General features: G+C 28.4%; 4 protein-coding genes across 8 annotated transcripts in view; 1 reads left to right on the forward strand and 3 right to left on the reverse strand.

Annotated features, from left to right (window-relative positions):
• The window catches only part of LOC106785950 (tetraspanin-1), a 33,807-nt gene extending 28,106 nt beyond the window's left edge, over window positions 1–5,701 (reverse strand). For 3 of the 4 annotated variants that reach the window (XR_001381588.1, XM_014746830.1, XM_014746829.1), the window contains exon 1: window positions 5,348–5,701. The gene's annotated coding sequence lies outside the window, so the exon portion shown is untranslated. The remainder of the gene's footprint in view (window positions 1–5,347) is intronic. The other variant, XM_014746827.1, reaches the window with a different exon arrangement.
• A 263-nt stretch (window positions 5,702–5,964) lies between these two features.
• On the reverse strand, window positions 5,965–10,884 carry LOC106785942 (zinc finger protein 800). The gene is made up of 8 exons (XM_014746808.1): window positions 10,745–10,884; window positions 9,638–9,988; window positions 9,247–9,555; window positions 8,796–8,973; window positions 8,582–8,722; window positions 8,351–8,508; window positions 7,734–8,283; window positions 5,965–7,599 (listed from the first exon to the last, which is right to left on the reverse strand). Exons 2-8 carry the CDS (start codon window positions 9,983–9,985, stop codon window positions 6,389–6,391), a joined length of 2,895 nt encoding a protein of 964 aa, XP_014602294.1. The 5' UTR covers window positions 9,986–9,988; window positions 10,745–10,884; the 3' UTR covers window positions 5,965–6,388.
• Window positions 10,885–10,913: 29 nt separating this feature from the next.
• On the forward strand, window positions 10,914–12,894 carry LOC106785946 (ubiquinol-cytochrome-c reductase complex assembly factor 1). 2 transcript variants are annotated; one of them, XM_014746814.1, is made up of 6 exons: window positions 10,914–11,043; window positions 11,249–11,476; window positions 11,637–11,709; window positions 11,908–12,074; window positions 12,288–12,482; window positions 12,639–12,894. In XM_014746814.1, the coding sequence occupies exons 1-6, from the start codon at window positions 11,011–11,013 to the stop codon at window positions 12,735–12,737; spliced, it is 795 nt and encodes a 264-aa protein (XP_014602300.1). In that variant the 5' UTR covers window positions 10,914–11,010; the 3' UTR covers window positions 12,738–12,894. The 2 variants fall into 2 exon arrangements, with proteins under 2 accessions (XP_014602300.1, XP_014602301.1); XM_014746815.1 differs by having other exon boundaries at window positions 10,925–11,043; window positions 11,353–11,476.
• LOC106785944 (sphingomyelin phosphodiesterase-like) lies at window positions 12,829–15,239 on the reverse strand. Its single transcript, XM_014746812.1, has 7 exons — window positions 14,857–15,239; window positions 14,388–14,774; window positions 14,131–14,303; window positions 13,849–14,049; window positions 13,420–13,771; window positions 13,129–13,319; window positions 12,829–13,049 (listed from the first exon to the last, which is right to left on the reverse strand). Exons 1-7 carry the CDS (start codon window positions 15,148–15,150, stop codon window positions 12,950–12,952), a joined length of 1,698 nt encoding a protein of 565 aa, XP_014602298.1. The 5' UTR covers window positions 15,151–15,239; the 3' UTR covers window positions 12,829–12,949.
• Window positions 15,240–15,663: the final 424 nt, after the last annotated feature.

Here is a 15,663-nt window from a genome sequence, read left to right on the forward strand (position 1 = left end):
TTCCCGTCGATGAACGTGAATCATTAGGAGAGGGGAGAGATGTGGTCGAATTACTTATCGCTCCAAAATAGAAACTATGCCGTAGGAAACATTAGTTTTGTTCAAAGCAAACAATCCGACTAATTTCTCGTGCATTTGCATTTCATGACGTATCAAGTGAGTTCTTTTTTTTTTTTTTTTTTTTTTTTTTTTTTTTTAATTTCTTTTCTTTTCTTCCTTTTTTTTATAGTATAGTATGGGGATCTTCGTCGCGCCTCATTTAACGGGACTTTCCCATCAGCCTTCTCTTCTACCCATGCAGTCGTACCAATCATTCCGATCCCCCTTTCACGAGTTACGCCTGTTAAAAAAGAAAAAGGATAGAGTACTCCTTCTATCTCTATATTTCTTTATCTCCCTCTCTCTCTCTCTTTCTATTTATCTTTCTCTTTCCCCTTTCTCTCTGTCTAGCTTCTTACAATATATACAACCGCAAGCTTAACTTGTGGAATCAGACGACTTTCTAATAGCGATGAACAATGTTCTTCGTTTCGATTAGTATACCAGATCGATAATGTCTGACCATGATTGCTCGTTAATATTTCGATGGTGAATTTCGATTGTTTAATTGTCAAATGGATAGCATCTAACACGTCCCAATTATATTTAAATAAATGATTAATGTCCACAAATATTTTATTCATTTTTTTTTGCAACAGGGTCGTATTAGGATTAAATATCAATGTTTTATTATTTCTTTAAAATACTAACTAAATATATTTAAAAAAAAAAATACTGATCAAATTTCTCGTAACTTTCACCGTCTTATTTCTTCAAATTTCAAATGGCAGATTGTGAAAGGGTGTAATAAAAAAAAATAAATAAAAAGAAAAAGAAAAGTAAAAGAAAAAAGTAAAAGAAAAAAGTAAAAGAAAAAAGTAAAAGAAAAGTATAAGAGATTCTTTACTAACGCGTTTGAGCTGAACACACGCACACACCAAGAAGACGCGTATTTTGCTTTTGTCCTCGGCTCGGTTAAATCTTCAAGAGCAGAAGGACGAGAAACGTTTCCATGAGCGTATATAATAGCTTACTGCTTCAGCCATTGCGCGTGCATCCGCGCACGTGCGACTACCAAGCCAGAGTTTAACAGGGGAGCTTAGAGTTCATTCACACAACAGAAGGAAATGTCGATCTCCTCTCGATAAATGGACGACGCTGGATTACTATTATATTTTCGAGATCGTGAGAGAAGTTCCTATAGTCATCCCCAGATTTAAAAAATAAAAAAAAATTAAAAAAAAAAGATGGCATACCAGCCCTATGCGCTTTACTTGACAACGTCACGCGTCGTATGCAATCAACCCAAAATCACGTCTACCAGTATAGATGGAAAAAAATATATATATAATATTAGAAAATCATCAACCAAACTTGACTCATATGACCAATCCTGAAGAATATGATATATAACAAATTTTTACGTAAACTGCAAATTTTGATAGAATGCATATGTTTGCAGAGCCAACAAATTTTTAGAAAATACGGAGGATTGTGTCATTGATTATTAACGATGTAATAATATTTTTGATTGTATTATCGAGTACTCTCATGCATTAGTATTCCTGTAATTGTTCAGTCACTGTTCGAATACTGATCTATCTCAATAATATCATGACAAAGATGATGTAACCAACCAAGCTTGTTCGAAACCCGTACAAAGTTAATATAAAAACAATAAAATATTGTTACATTAGGGATAATTATCGACTCACCTTCATACAATTGTAAAGAATTATTATATGCGATAAGTCATCTTTTTGGAAGGAAAAAAAGTACCTCATGTGATGAATAGGCGTTACCATAACGACAATATGTACGCTATGTGCTCTGCTACGATGCCATTGCCCCCGTATGCATTACGTGTCTTTCTATGTACGTCCGTGAGCATTCAGACTACAGGGGTTGGCTTGTGTCAGTTCTATTAGGGGTGAACTGGACACTGGAAGACAGTCTGGACAACGTTTCGCACCACCCCTGTGTGACTCCTTAAAGGGTATCTTTTATATATAGAGCATTAGATACAAGAATACTTTGAGAATAGGAAAAAACCAATAAGAAGAGATTTTCCATTGACATGGAGCGACAGATATCAAATATATTGAATACTTTTTCTTACTTTTCAATATGGTGTTTTCTATGAAAATAAAAAAAAAATAATTTCAAATAAATGTCGCGCGCGGGTTCTATCACGATGAGATAAAATCATGAAAACACGATACGATTAAGGCCAGATATAATACATTATGTATACCTTCATACTTATAAAAAAATTAGATATATTATTAGAGAATAATTTCACTAGCATGATTGTAATACAACACTGAAAAGCAGTATAATGCGATATTTACAGTGGATTAGATCGATCCAAAGAGAATGCTGCTGCATGTATACATGCATACTTGGATGCATAAGCCTTCAACATGTAAAGCTGTTTGACTACTAACTTCAAGTTACGATCAAATGAACCTAGACCTTATCTAGTTGAGTCCAGTACTTCGAAATTAATGTACACCATATTCTATCGATGTTGCTACTTCTATAAATATTTATATCTTCTTCTGAGGGGTGCGAGGAGAAGGAGAGGTAAAAGGGAAGATCAAGGTATAAGTCTACCTGTGTGAGAGTGCATTATAAAGTATATTAATAATAATTATTTATGAGATACAGTATCAAAGATGTGAAAAATTCTAACAACACTTTCTATCACCGTTATCATTTAAACTATGCAATTTTCAGAGACCACGAATAAATCCTATACCGTGTAATATAATTTCATTGAAACTGACGAGATTTGTCATTAAATCTTAGAACGAAATGTCGTTCTACAAATTTTCTCTATCCTAGATTTCCAATAATTTAACGTTTCAGTAAAGAAAATCTCTTGCAATATATAATTTCTTTACTGAAAAAAAAAGAACTTGTTTGTTAATAGTAAGAAAAATATGCTCGGTATGATACGATAATGTAAGGTTTGCCGTTTTGTAAGACACGTGCTATAAATTAACGGTGAATATATCTCGTAAAGAAAAGTAAATATTATTAATATTGCATGTGCTATTTTTCTAGTTTTAATGTACAAATGTGTCACGAAAAAACGAAAAAAAATATAATAACGATAATAACAATAATGATGAAAAATTTAATTATTTCATTCTGATAGTAATTTCGTTTAATCCGCATAAATTTATCCATAAGAAGTAATAACATTAATATAACCTACATAAAGAGACAAATCGCGTAATGAGTAAATGAGCCTACTTATTACGGTCACGTTAACAGGCAATATTGTAAACCATGTAAGTTAGCTGCTAGCTTACATTTACTGCTTGACGTGGTTAGTCAGAAAATACGAACCGTTCATTTTCAAACGGTCACTGGCACGTGATTACGTATATACTTTTCTAATTCAATATTAGTATACAGCAGGAATACTTTCTAGACAAGTTACTGTACAATGCGTACAGAAATTTAATAATTAAAATTATTCAATTTATACGTGGGTGGGATGAAAAGTTTAAAACCTTTCTACTGATATAAAAACAATTTTCGTTAATCACTCCCGCTGTTATTTTTAAAAAATATAAAAGATTTTTACTGATGTGAGACTCGAAACTTTCCGACTCACTTTTTTATATGTGAACACAAATTCAGTAATTAAAATAATTTATCAGTGAATTCATTTATTTTTCCACCGTGTTTACTTTTAAATTGAAAATAAATTTATTTTGTGAATATAAAAAACTATGTCAAGTATTATTATTCTGAAGTATTTGGCTATAAAATTAAGTAAACATTTCAAAGATCATCGTAGAATAGCAAATAGAAAAATGTAAAGACGAGGTTTACGAATCTATGAATGTGCAACAAGTACATTCAAGTCTCTTAAAAACATACTAATGCAACAAGTTAACCACAGTGTGATACCGCAATCATGTCTCGACCTTCCTTCATTCGTCAGGCTTTAAAGAACTCCTTCCGTGTCGCGTGTTGATTTCAAATCTAACGTATGAGAAACAGGTTACATCTTAGATCGTAATAATAAGGACGATATCAAAGTTAATACGAATATATATTCTAACCCATGGCCTATCTTTAATAATCACAAATAAAAAATATTAAAAATATAGTAAATAAAACTTTAGATTCCATTGCATATATATAAACATTTTTACAAATAATATACATGAAACATATTTAAATATAATGTCTAATTTGAAATTTGTTCTACTAAAAATAATTAAACTAATTTAAAAATTTTACATTTTGCGCCAATTTAGAATAATAAGATGAAACCTAGTCTAACATTGGAAAAACAAAATGAATGGTATTCTATGAGATATGTGTTTTTAATATTTTTTATCGGATTACGATCAATTTTCATAAATTTCCTACGTCGTTGGATGAAAGCCATCTTTCGAACGTGTAAAAAGATAAATTGCGTATACGTAAACCTACGACATTCCATTCGTCAAGGGCGTAGAATGCTTGCTTACGTAGAATTTATACTCTGATAACAAATCTTTCTTAAAAAGAGAAGAATAGTAAATTTTAGAGAAAAAATTTAAATACGTAAAAAATAGAAATAGCAAAAGAATTTAAGCATGCTGAACATTTGTAAGCATTCTCCCGCCTTTTTGACGGTATCAATAATCATATACGTGAACGTGACGAAAAAGCACATCGTTCTCACTCATTCGAATATATCGATATATGTATTTACGTTTAATCTTATTTTTTGTAAGAAATGTCAACACAAAAAAAAGTACACACGATATCGCCCAAAATGACGCCGTTGTATGAACATCTCGAATCACAGTACCGTAACTACTTATTTTGTTTCCTATCCAAACACGCATATACGTACACGGAAGCGAAAAAAAGAGAAAGAACATAATTTCGTAATTAAATGGCTTTTATTTTATTGATGATAACGTAATTAGTAACACCCGCGTTATTTCTAATTACAAGCAACAGCGAACAATAATACGACCTTTGAGATGATAAATTTAATAATAAACGTTCAAATTATCGACGTTAAAGGATATAAACAAGAATGCCTAATACATTGTTATGTTATATGATTTTTCTTAAATCTACCACGATTAATGAAAGTTTAGTATCGATAATTAAACATTTGGATATTGTATCATCGTATGGTAGGAGAAAAACATTAGATCGAGAAATCGACGAATTAACGTTCATTTTTAGAGACAATAAGCTAAATTAATGATAAGAGAAAATAATAGAATAATAACTTACATATATGTTTAATAATAGAAAAATAATATATTATTTATATACTTACGTTAATAAAGTAGAGAAAGAGAAAGAGAGAAATAAAGAAAGAGATAGATGTAAAAATCTACAAGGTTTGGTCCAGCTCTTTCTCGATGTCCTCTGCGTTGTTTCCTACTACACACCAATCACGATAATACCACTTGTCGTATACACTATCGATATACATACACTGTCGCTTTTGTTTTCTGTCAATAATTATTCACTTAATTATTTGATCACGTATGTATATAATTTGCAAGCGGCATTTGTGCCGCGTTCTGTATTACACTATAACCCCGCGCGTAATATATTATCGTTTTAATACGTCTGACAACCCAATCCGCTTTCGGCGCCGTTCGTAGCGCATTTGTGCTCATCCGCGCCGACCGGTAAACGTTCCCTTCGCGACGCGGTCGCTATCCCTTCACTCCTTTCTTTCACCAATCAGAAGGCTTGGCTCAGCGCCGTAATACGCAGCCGCGAATGCGTGCGCATCATCGCGAACTTAAAGCGGGAATTATTAGAAACTTTGTGCGTTGTCAATTTTAAATTGAAATATAAATAATATTGTGATTAAAAAATTATTAATATAATAAGAGATATGTGTATATATATATTATAAGTATTATATATATATATATATAATTTACACCCACAATCTTTATTTTCTTGTACATTTGTACATAATCTTTGTACACAATCATTTTAAAGAAAGCCTATATATACTACTGCAAATACGAATATATTTTATAATATAGAATTTTGTTACATTACCAAAATTTAAAATTACTTTCACTAAATATAATATTATGCAATCTTACTAATATCCACAATGTCGTTAAATAATGTATATAGAAATTCACAATATTTATTAATAATCATGATAGTACCTTTAGCAGTGCTGGTGTATCGTAAATATAATTATATGTTATATGCATCCGTTATTTTACAAGTTATTATTTTAATGTAAATAGATACATTTAATATATATTAACATATAATAAAACTATAACGTAACTTTAAATCAAATAATATGATAAACGAAATTTTAAAAAATTTAACTACTCTTTTACTTTTCTTCTATTAATGTGATTTCAGCTTGTTGTGTAAAATGTGGCACACGTGAAAGCTTCATCAAAGTAGATTTTGTATTTATCGACTTTTTTTTAATGTCGATTTTATCTGCATTATTATCTTGTTCTAATGGTATTGTCACTGACGCAACAGAATCTTTCGATGATGGTTGCTCTACTAGAATATCCGAATTTTCGTTTTCGACATGCAAACGAACTAAAGACTTTCTATTTAATGCTTTACATGACGTTCCCTTATTAAGTACAGCTTCTTTACGAAAAGCCGCTTCTTTTAAATCATAAATAAAATCTTTATCTACCGGTTTTACGCGATTACGAATAGGACGTTGAGGTTTTAAATTATCGGGTAAAGTTGAAGAATTTGAATCTTTAGAATCTTGAATAGTCAAATTACGACACTCTGTTTTACTTTCATTGCTATCAACTTTTTCTTTAGGACATGTATTACTTTTAAAACTAGATGTTTCCGATTCTAGCTGTTTCAAAGAACATTCATCAGGTGTGCCAAAAATAACTCGCATAACCATTCTTTTAAGATCTGTGTCCAAATTTCCAGTCTGAAAACTCTCACTGTTTTTACTAAAGTTCGAAGTATTGTTATTTTCATTGTTAACTGTAATAGAAACACTATTATCTTTGTCACTTGAGCAAGGCACTTCTTTGGTACCAGCTTCTGTATTGTCAATGTTTGTATTGACTACATTTATAGGATTTTTATCCATAGTTACATTTTTTGTTTTACTGTGATCTACAGAATTAGATAAACTATTGGATGCAGATTCATTTATATTTTCTTCTGTATTGGTCTCATCAATGACTATATCTTCATCACCTATATATTTATCTTGCGATATTTCTATAACCATATCTGTTAAAAGTGTACGATTATTTTGAGCGCTATGGATTTTGTTACAATGAGCAACACAATCATATTTCGCAAAACATTTAAAGTCACATAATTTGCAACGATATCTATTCCAACCAATATGAATTGCCATATGTCTACGTAAGTTTGTCATGGATGTAAATTTCCTTTTACATGGAAGGCACTGTAACTTTCGAAGATTTGCTATAGTAGCTATTTTATTTTCCATTATTGTTGTTAGATCAAGTTGATTTTTTAATTGAGTAGATGACGAATTCAAAGTTGGGCTAATATTTTTGCTTGAATTATCAGATTTCGTTTCTGTAATAATAAATTATTCATAATTTTATCATGAATTTTATTATTAATTTAAATTGACACACACAATCACAAAGTTTACAACAGTAAGCTTAAAGTTTACGCATAAATGTAAAAATAAAAAGAAATGTACTCACCTATAATATCTTTTTGTATCTTCAATGGATTATCTGTCGTTATTTTTCTTTTTTTACTTCCATTCTTTACAGTAATTATTTCAGATGTATACACAATTTCAGGAGACTCCACAGTATTATGGGACGGAGATGAATCTTTCTTCGTGCTATTATTAAATGATTCTTGACTTGGAGAAGCACTTGAACTTGATGAAACACTAACTACATCAGAACATCTACTATCATTAGAGTTCTCATTACCAATCATATCCCAGTCTGCATCTGAAAGGGTAATTATGTTTTCTACACGAATAGATGTTTCATTCAATTCATTTATTTCAGGAGACGTTTCTGTAATAACTGGCATATTAGGTATAGTATTGCTATTTGTCGTTGTTTCCGTAGAACTTTTAGCAGCTTTCTTTTCTTTAATTTTAGCTTCGTTGCATGCGGCAATTCGCCTCTGACAATATTGCGAATGCGAAAATAAAGCAGCCTTTCTATCAAATCTTTTACCACATCCACCACATCTTTGAAGCTCTGAATCGGATTCTAAGTGATTCATCCATTCCTAAAATAAAATATTCCAGTAAATATCAAAAATTAAAGATACAAATATTTATTCATAAATTACTTACGCGAGTTTCATTAGTTGCTTGTAAATTTATTACTTCCAAAGTCTTAGTATGTGCATTATCTTGCTCCGTATCATCCGTTTGTGTTATTTCTTTACGAAATGCTTTTTCTTGTATTTGTATTCTCAGTTTCCGTACTTGCTCGTTCGACATTCTGTGAACTGTAAAAAATATTAACATATCTATAATTTATCAATTATTAATTTACAAGAAAAAGTAAAGTGTTATAAATACTTTTAAATAGATGACGATATACACTCCAAGTATTTACAAATGTACTTGTACAACAAGGACATGGATAGGACATACGATGGGATGTATGTAGCGTTTTCATATGAAACGTTAAGGTCTTCTTGGTAGAAAACTTTGCATTACCTAAATATAATAGTACAAATAAATTTTATTTATTCATACAATACAATAATAAATAAGTACAAAATTTACCCACATATAGAACAAATTAGATTCCTATTGTATAGTGAATCAATAAGAAATTCATTGTCTTCGTCATTTACCAAGGATGGGATCGAATTATTATCTTCATATAAATCCTTTTTTTCTAATAGTTGACCATTGGGTCCTAATACTCCGGTACTTTGGCTTATCATGCTTTGTAATTTAATTTTCTAAAGAAGAAACGGATTAATGATAACAATATATTTAAAAATAATAAAAACATAAATGTTACACGAAAACAAATTTTCATTAAACATATATTTATGCATGAACATTTGTATTTTTTTATGCATAGAATATATCCCTGCCATAATTCCTATATGCAGCTAAACACGTAATATTATTTATGTAGTTATACACTTGCTTATGCAAAAATAAAGTAATTTATAATATAATAAATAAAAAATAAAAGATATATTTATTTCTGGTTGGATTCAATTTACCTGTTCTTTATCCATGTCAGTTTGATATATAATAGAAACTTCTGATTTATCTACTCCATCCTGGACGACATCATTATTCCAATCTCTTGGATTCGAATTATTACAATTCTTATTGAGTTTCGGTTCTTGTAAAAAACAATTTTCAAATAATTTTTGCTTCTTTTGGAGCATTTCTATTATAGTGGTGAGATCTTTCTTGTTTTCTTCCTTGGGTACTTGACTTCTAAGAATTCTATCGTTATTACCAATTTCCTTTACATTTTCTTCTTCTGGTATATGTAAACGTATAAACGAACCATTGGTATATGCCTGGAAATATTGTTAGATAAATCTATTATGATTTTAAATATTATTATTTATATATAATCTATATATTGATTAATGCACTAACCTCATCATCATCGGTGAAAATGTTTTTATTCAAAGTAATATTAAACTTTTCTTTGCAATATACTCTTTTGTGTGAAATAAAATTAACAAGACTACGAAATAAACTACGACAAACACGACACTCATAAATAATGTCGCACTCATAAGCTAATATTGCTTTAACCTCATCACTACCATTTTCAAGAAGTTTGCAAACCTGAGACAATCTTGAAACACTAATGTCAATCGGTTTTCTTAATGTCGACAAATCCGGAGAAATAACATTATTAGTTTCTTTTGTACCAAGTTTTAATTTACCAAATTTTGCATTATTTTTTTTGTTCTTAGACTTTGCCTTCATCGACTTCATCTCCTAAAAATGAAAAATAAATTAAATTACTCAAATGAAACTTTTTCAACGCTATAAAGGTTTATACTTGGACTAATATGAAGGAAATATATTGCTTTTATTTCAATTGATATGCTGTAACAGTTTAAAAAAATAAAATAAAAAATAAAAACAACATTTAATATTTAAATTAAATGCGCAGACTATAAAATATAATCTTATATAAATATTTTGTATTTGAGCTCAATATATTTATTTTATATAACATAAGGTATAAAAAATAGTATGCAATTTATCTTTAATACTCCAAAACAAGCTTGAACTGATATATGAACTTCTCTTACCCATACTCTTACTTGCATATGTCCAATTATAAATAAAAGTTAACGATAAAGATAATTCATGTGTTTTGTTCATAATAATATATTACAATTCATAATATATATAAGTAATTTAATAAATGCATTAAAATCAGTTACATATTATAAATATTTAATCATTGATAATTAAATAACACAATACGTACCAAATATGCATATTGTAAATTTAGTCTAATAAAAAAGTTACATATAAAATTATAAAAAATTGGATATAATATAACTTTAAATAACAAATAATTAAATATGAAGGAAAACTAAAGAAATATACGAGAGTGTCTTATTGATATCAAGATGAAGAGGAATAGCTAATGTGTAGTGTCTCTCCTGCATTTTACAACTAGAAAATCGATTTCCATTGAATGATTTTTATATTGTTTAGTGAAAAAAGTAATACGTTTACCTGTTTTGAGGACTAACAACCGGCTCCGTGCGAAAATAGCTAAGAAATTATATCTAAATGTGGTCTCACGATCTGCAGATTCGATCATCGGATGACCTCCATTTTCGGTAGAAGTTCTTCTGTTCACCGTTTGGCAAAACTTTAACGAGCAGCACTTTAGTCGCACGTAAGTACAAATTCTAGGAGTTTGGGATTTTTTTTCTCTTTTCAATGAGGAAAATAATAAAATATTTTTAACTTTTTCTTATAGAAAGAAATTCAACAAAATGCAATACAGTAGAACATTTTTATCTATAAAGGTGAGATATTATTATTATATATTAATTTAACCTCGATTTAGAGTTTATTATTTTCACTTAAAAAATAATATTTAAGTACACACTATACAAGTATTTTTAAATTACATCACATATCAGTTATATTTATATATATATATATCTTTGTAAATACGCACAAATATTGATATAAATAAATAATTTAATTTAAAAAAACAAAAATGATTAGTCTATAGTTCCTCTTCTGAGAAACAACAATTGTATACAATGTGGTAATATTAAACTTTGGAAACATGGTTCACTTGTATATGTATTGCATTGGCCAACAACTAGATTTATTCATACAACGACTACTATTCAAACTTCTATCGTTGAAAAAATGATATCAACTACAGGAATAAAAAGGATATCTAATTGGATAAAAGACAAAGTTCCCTTCTTTGATATTGAAGTGGATGTAAGTAATAATTCATTACTAGCGCGTTAATATAGATTTAAGTTCTTATTAATTAAATATCTTCCATAAATTTTTATAACAATTATGAATTAATGAAGATATATATGATGATTTATTATTAAATAATATTCATATTAATTATTTATTTTATTATTCCTAGAGAGCAAAAACGTTTGCCTATTCGGAGTACGAATATATTGTAGATAAAATAGATTATCCCGCATTTTTCAAAGGTATGTTTATATTACCTTTAACTCTTCAAATTCTATGGATACTTATATGCATTTATTGATATAAATGCAAAGAATGCAATGGCGGTTTGTGTAACACAAATTGTTTCAAGTCTTGTCACATGCAAATCTTATCTAAACACTTTGACCAAAAGTATCTTCTAACAATTATTTATAAAAAATCTATTTTCTGTTAAACAGATTTTAACATGCCGGACACGTTCTATTCATGGTTCTTAGTAACAGAATTACATGTATGGATGTTGATGGTACGCTTTATGGCGGAAGGAAAGTATGGTAAAATTGCTAGAAATACTTTAGTAGAAGCATTATGGGATGACGTTGAAATGAGATCGAAAAAGTTAGGAGTAAGTGTGTATATATTCTCCTTACCAATTATATATGTTATTTCAAAACAAGTAATTCCTTCCGCAAAGATTTAATTTCTATTACTACTTGGATAATAAAGAATTTAAATTATTATATCAACAATTTTGTTCAATTATTATTTGAATTTTTTATAAAATGTAATTACGCAATGTTCATTTAAAATTCATTATTTGAACATATTCATTTCTTAGGAGATGAGTTCATCTATTAGAAGAAAACAAAAACAGGACTTATCATACCAGTTCAATGCTGCTATACTTGCTTATGACGAAGGTATCATGTCTGACGACAAAGTACTAGCATCTGCATTATGGGGAACGTTTTTCAATTTAGAATGTAATAATCCAGAGCATATAGAAAAATTAATAATTTATGTTAGAAAGCAGGTAAATCTTATATTTAAATTATACTACTTATTTTTTTTTGTATTCTTTTTTTGCTTATTTAAAAATTATTAGATAGTAATATGAAATAAATCGCTTTGAAAAGTATTCTGAACCTATATAAATTAAATGATACAATGTTATAATTTTATTTTACAGATTAATCACTTAGATAAAATACCATCACAAAAAATATTAAGACATCCACAGATAAAGTGGTTAGAACTTAAAAAAATAAATATAGATGATGCTTGTTAATAAATAAATATGTAATAAAAAATAATTTGTAGATATTGCATATAATTTTACTTACTTATTGTTAGTATTTAAATAAAACTTTTCAAATTAAATGATTTATACAGTGGAATGAAAGAAATTTTTATTTCTATTTAAAATAAATAAAACGTTTTTTCGTGTAAAGATGAACAAGCATTACTAATAAAATCCTGGTAATATTCAAACTATAATATTTAGTGCGGTATAGTAATAATAATATTATTTATATATTTTTCTTTGCACTTAAAATCACAATTCTTCTGCAAAGATGGAGTTGCGTGTTTGAAATAGTTCCTAGAAGGAAAAAATTCATTGAATATAAACAAATTATTAAATATTGATCTCATCGTTTGATATTATTTTTTAGACTTACTTATAATATCGATCTAATATATCTTGATTATTTCTCATATCTATGAGCCAATTGTTTAAAGAATTTAATGATAAATCCTTAAGATTATATTCATTCTTAAAAGAATAGGATTTGTACCATTGGGGGAATTTAGTTGGATCTTCATTTGCTTGTGTTATATCATACATCCAATTATCAAAATCTTTAACACTCTGTAAGTGTGAAATAATTAAAAATTAATATTTTAAAATTATGCACTATATATATATATATATATATAATTATTTTATCTTTCTGAATAAAAAAACTTACTAGCGTGTTATTGTCAATAATATACAATTTATAGTTTGGATTCAAGTTCGAATAAGTTGTAATGCTACCTCCATTCCATGCAACGTGACTAGCATTTGTTGCATTCTTATCTTTGTAAATAATTTGTATTTCGTCATTATGTGTATGACCATTGAATTGCGCAGCAATAATATGAGAAAATTTATTAATAATTTTAATATATTCTCTTCTCCATATATGTTGACAATCTTTTTGACCAGGTGGAATGTGACTTAGAATGTGTACAAGTTCTTGATTTCGTTGAGCTTCTATAAGAGTTTCTACTAACCATTGTAATTGTCCGTCAGGATCTTGGTGTTGGTATAATAACCACCTAAAATAATAATTTTTTATATTAACAAAGGTATTAATAAGATAAAGGAAAAATTTTCTTTTTTTTTTATTACATACCAGTTATAACAGTAACAAACATTACTGTTAAGAACTATAATTCTAAATCCTTTTCTGGGCGATAATGTATAATATCCTCCTTGTAAGATAGTAGCGCGAGTAGATTCTGGTAACCACCCATAATTAATCCATATATCTGCCACCAAATGGTACAACCAACGTGTACTTAAACTGTCTTTGGTAATATGTTGTGGTGCAAATCTGAAAAAAAATATTTATCATTTAAATGTTTCTTCCATGATTTTGTATTAAATTTAAATATAAATACTATAAATAACTTACTGATTCAAAGGATGTGATTCATGATTACCAAGTATAGGATAAACTGGTATATCTTTAAAATGTTTATAAATCTCAGCGTAGCTTTTACTAAGACTTTCTATATTTCCTTCTAATGTTGTTTCCCAAACACCATGGTCTATTATATCTCCAGTAAAGTAAACATAATTAATATTCTGAAAATACACAGTTTTTAATCGTGATTTATTGTATTTAAGAACTAAATCAATTTCATTAGGAATTTCTTTATCTGATCATACCTGATGTGTATCTTTGATATGAGCTAACGTATTTACTACTGAATGCCATGGAGTATCACAATCATTATAATCTCCCCAAAAACCAGCTAATTTGTTACTGGAGTTTGTAATATTCTGTCCTTTACGACAACAAGTAGGTTCTTTACAAAGCGGGTTCCCATTTGGCTCGTATTTAGGATCATAGTGAATATCGGTTATTTGTATAATTTTTATTGTTTCATTACTTGTATTCTTCAAAGAAATATTGTCAATAGTTATATGATCGATAGGAACTGACCATTCATATTTTTCAGCATTAAGAGGGCAAGACTTAGATTCCAAAACAATTCCGCAAATATCGGATGCATTTATATTTTGTTTTAAATCTAATATATGAACAATTATTGGCTACAATAAAAAAATAGATCAATAAATGTAATTATAAGTATTTTTATTTATCTTATAAAATAAACAAAACACACACACATACCAAATTCAATTTAACAGCACCACTACAAACTCTCTCGCTTTGAAAATTCAATAATATACATAATTTAATGACATTCTTCGCAATATCATCGTCAGACATTCCTTGTTGTCGAAATTTTATAAAAGTTTGGAGAATTGATTTGCATATAGTACAAATACCCATACTATGTAAACCAGTAAAAGTTCTCCAATTGACGAATTGTAATTCATCTGGTATACTTAAAAGTTGAATTGATTTGTTAAATGATTCTGTTTCTTTCCCCGAGTCTACCCATTTAGTAATTTCCTCTACCATTGATGTAACATCAATATCTGCTATTTTTAATAAGATATTAATAAAGTAAGAAATTTTATTTATTCATAACTTATATAAATAAAGTGGAAATTACTATTATACTAAATAATTCTATATAGAAAATATTGAATTGTTGAATACATGTTGAGAGAATCTAATGTTTTGTTAAAAAGTATATACAAAAAATATATCAATCCGGATTTATATTACCTTGTATATCCTTATTGGACCCATTTACAAATGAGAATATAAAAAATAGAAATAATACAGCATTAAATCGCATATTGATCTACTTTGAACAGTTAAATTTGTAAGAATATTACAGTATCATTCGTATGATTAGAAAGGATGGTTAATCTTATACAATTAATCCCATATTGACTTATCACTCCTACTTTTCGATAATTGTATACGTGGCAAACACTGATATGTGACGAAAGCAATTTTTCTATATATAAATTAGACTACTTCTTATATAGTTTAATCTTCCTACTTATATCTAAAAAAGCTTAT

This window comes from Polistes canadensis, unplaced genomic scaffold, assembly GCF_001313835.1.
Source record: "Polistes canadensis isolate GaletaPanama2010 unplaced genomic scaffold, ASM131383v1 scaffold_59, whole genome shotgun sequence".
Classification (NCBI taxonomy): Eukaryota; Metazoa; Arthropoda; class Insecta; order Hymenoptera; family Vespidae; genus Polistes; species Polistes canadensis.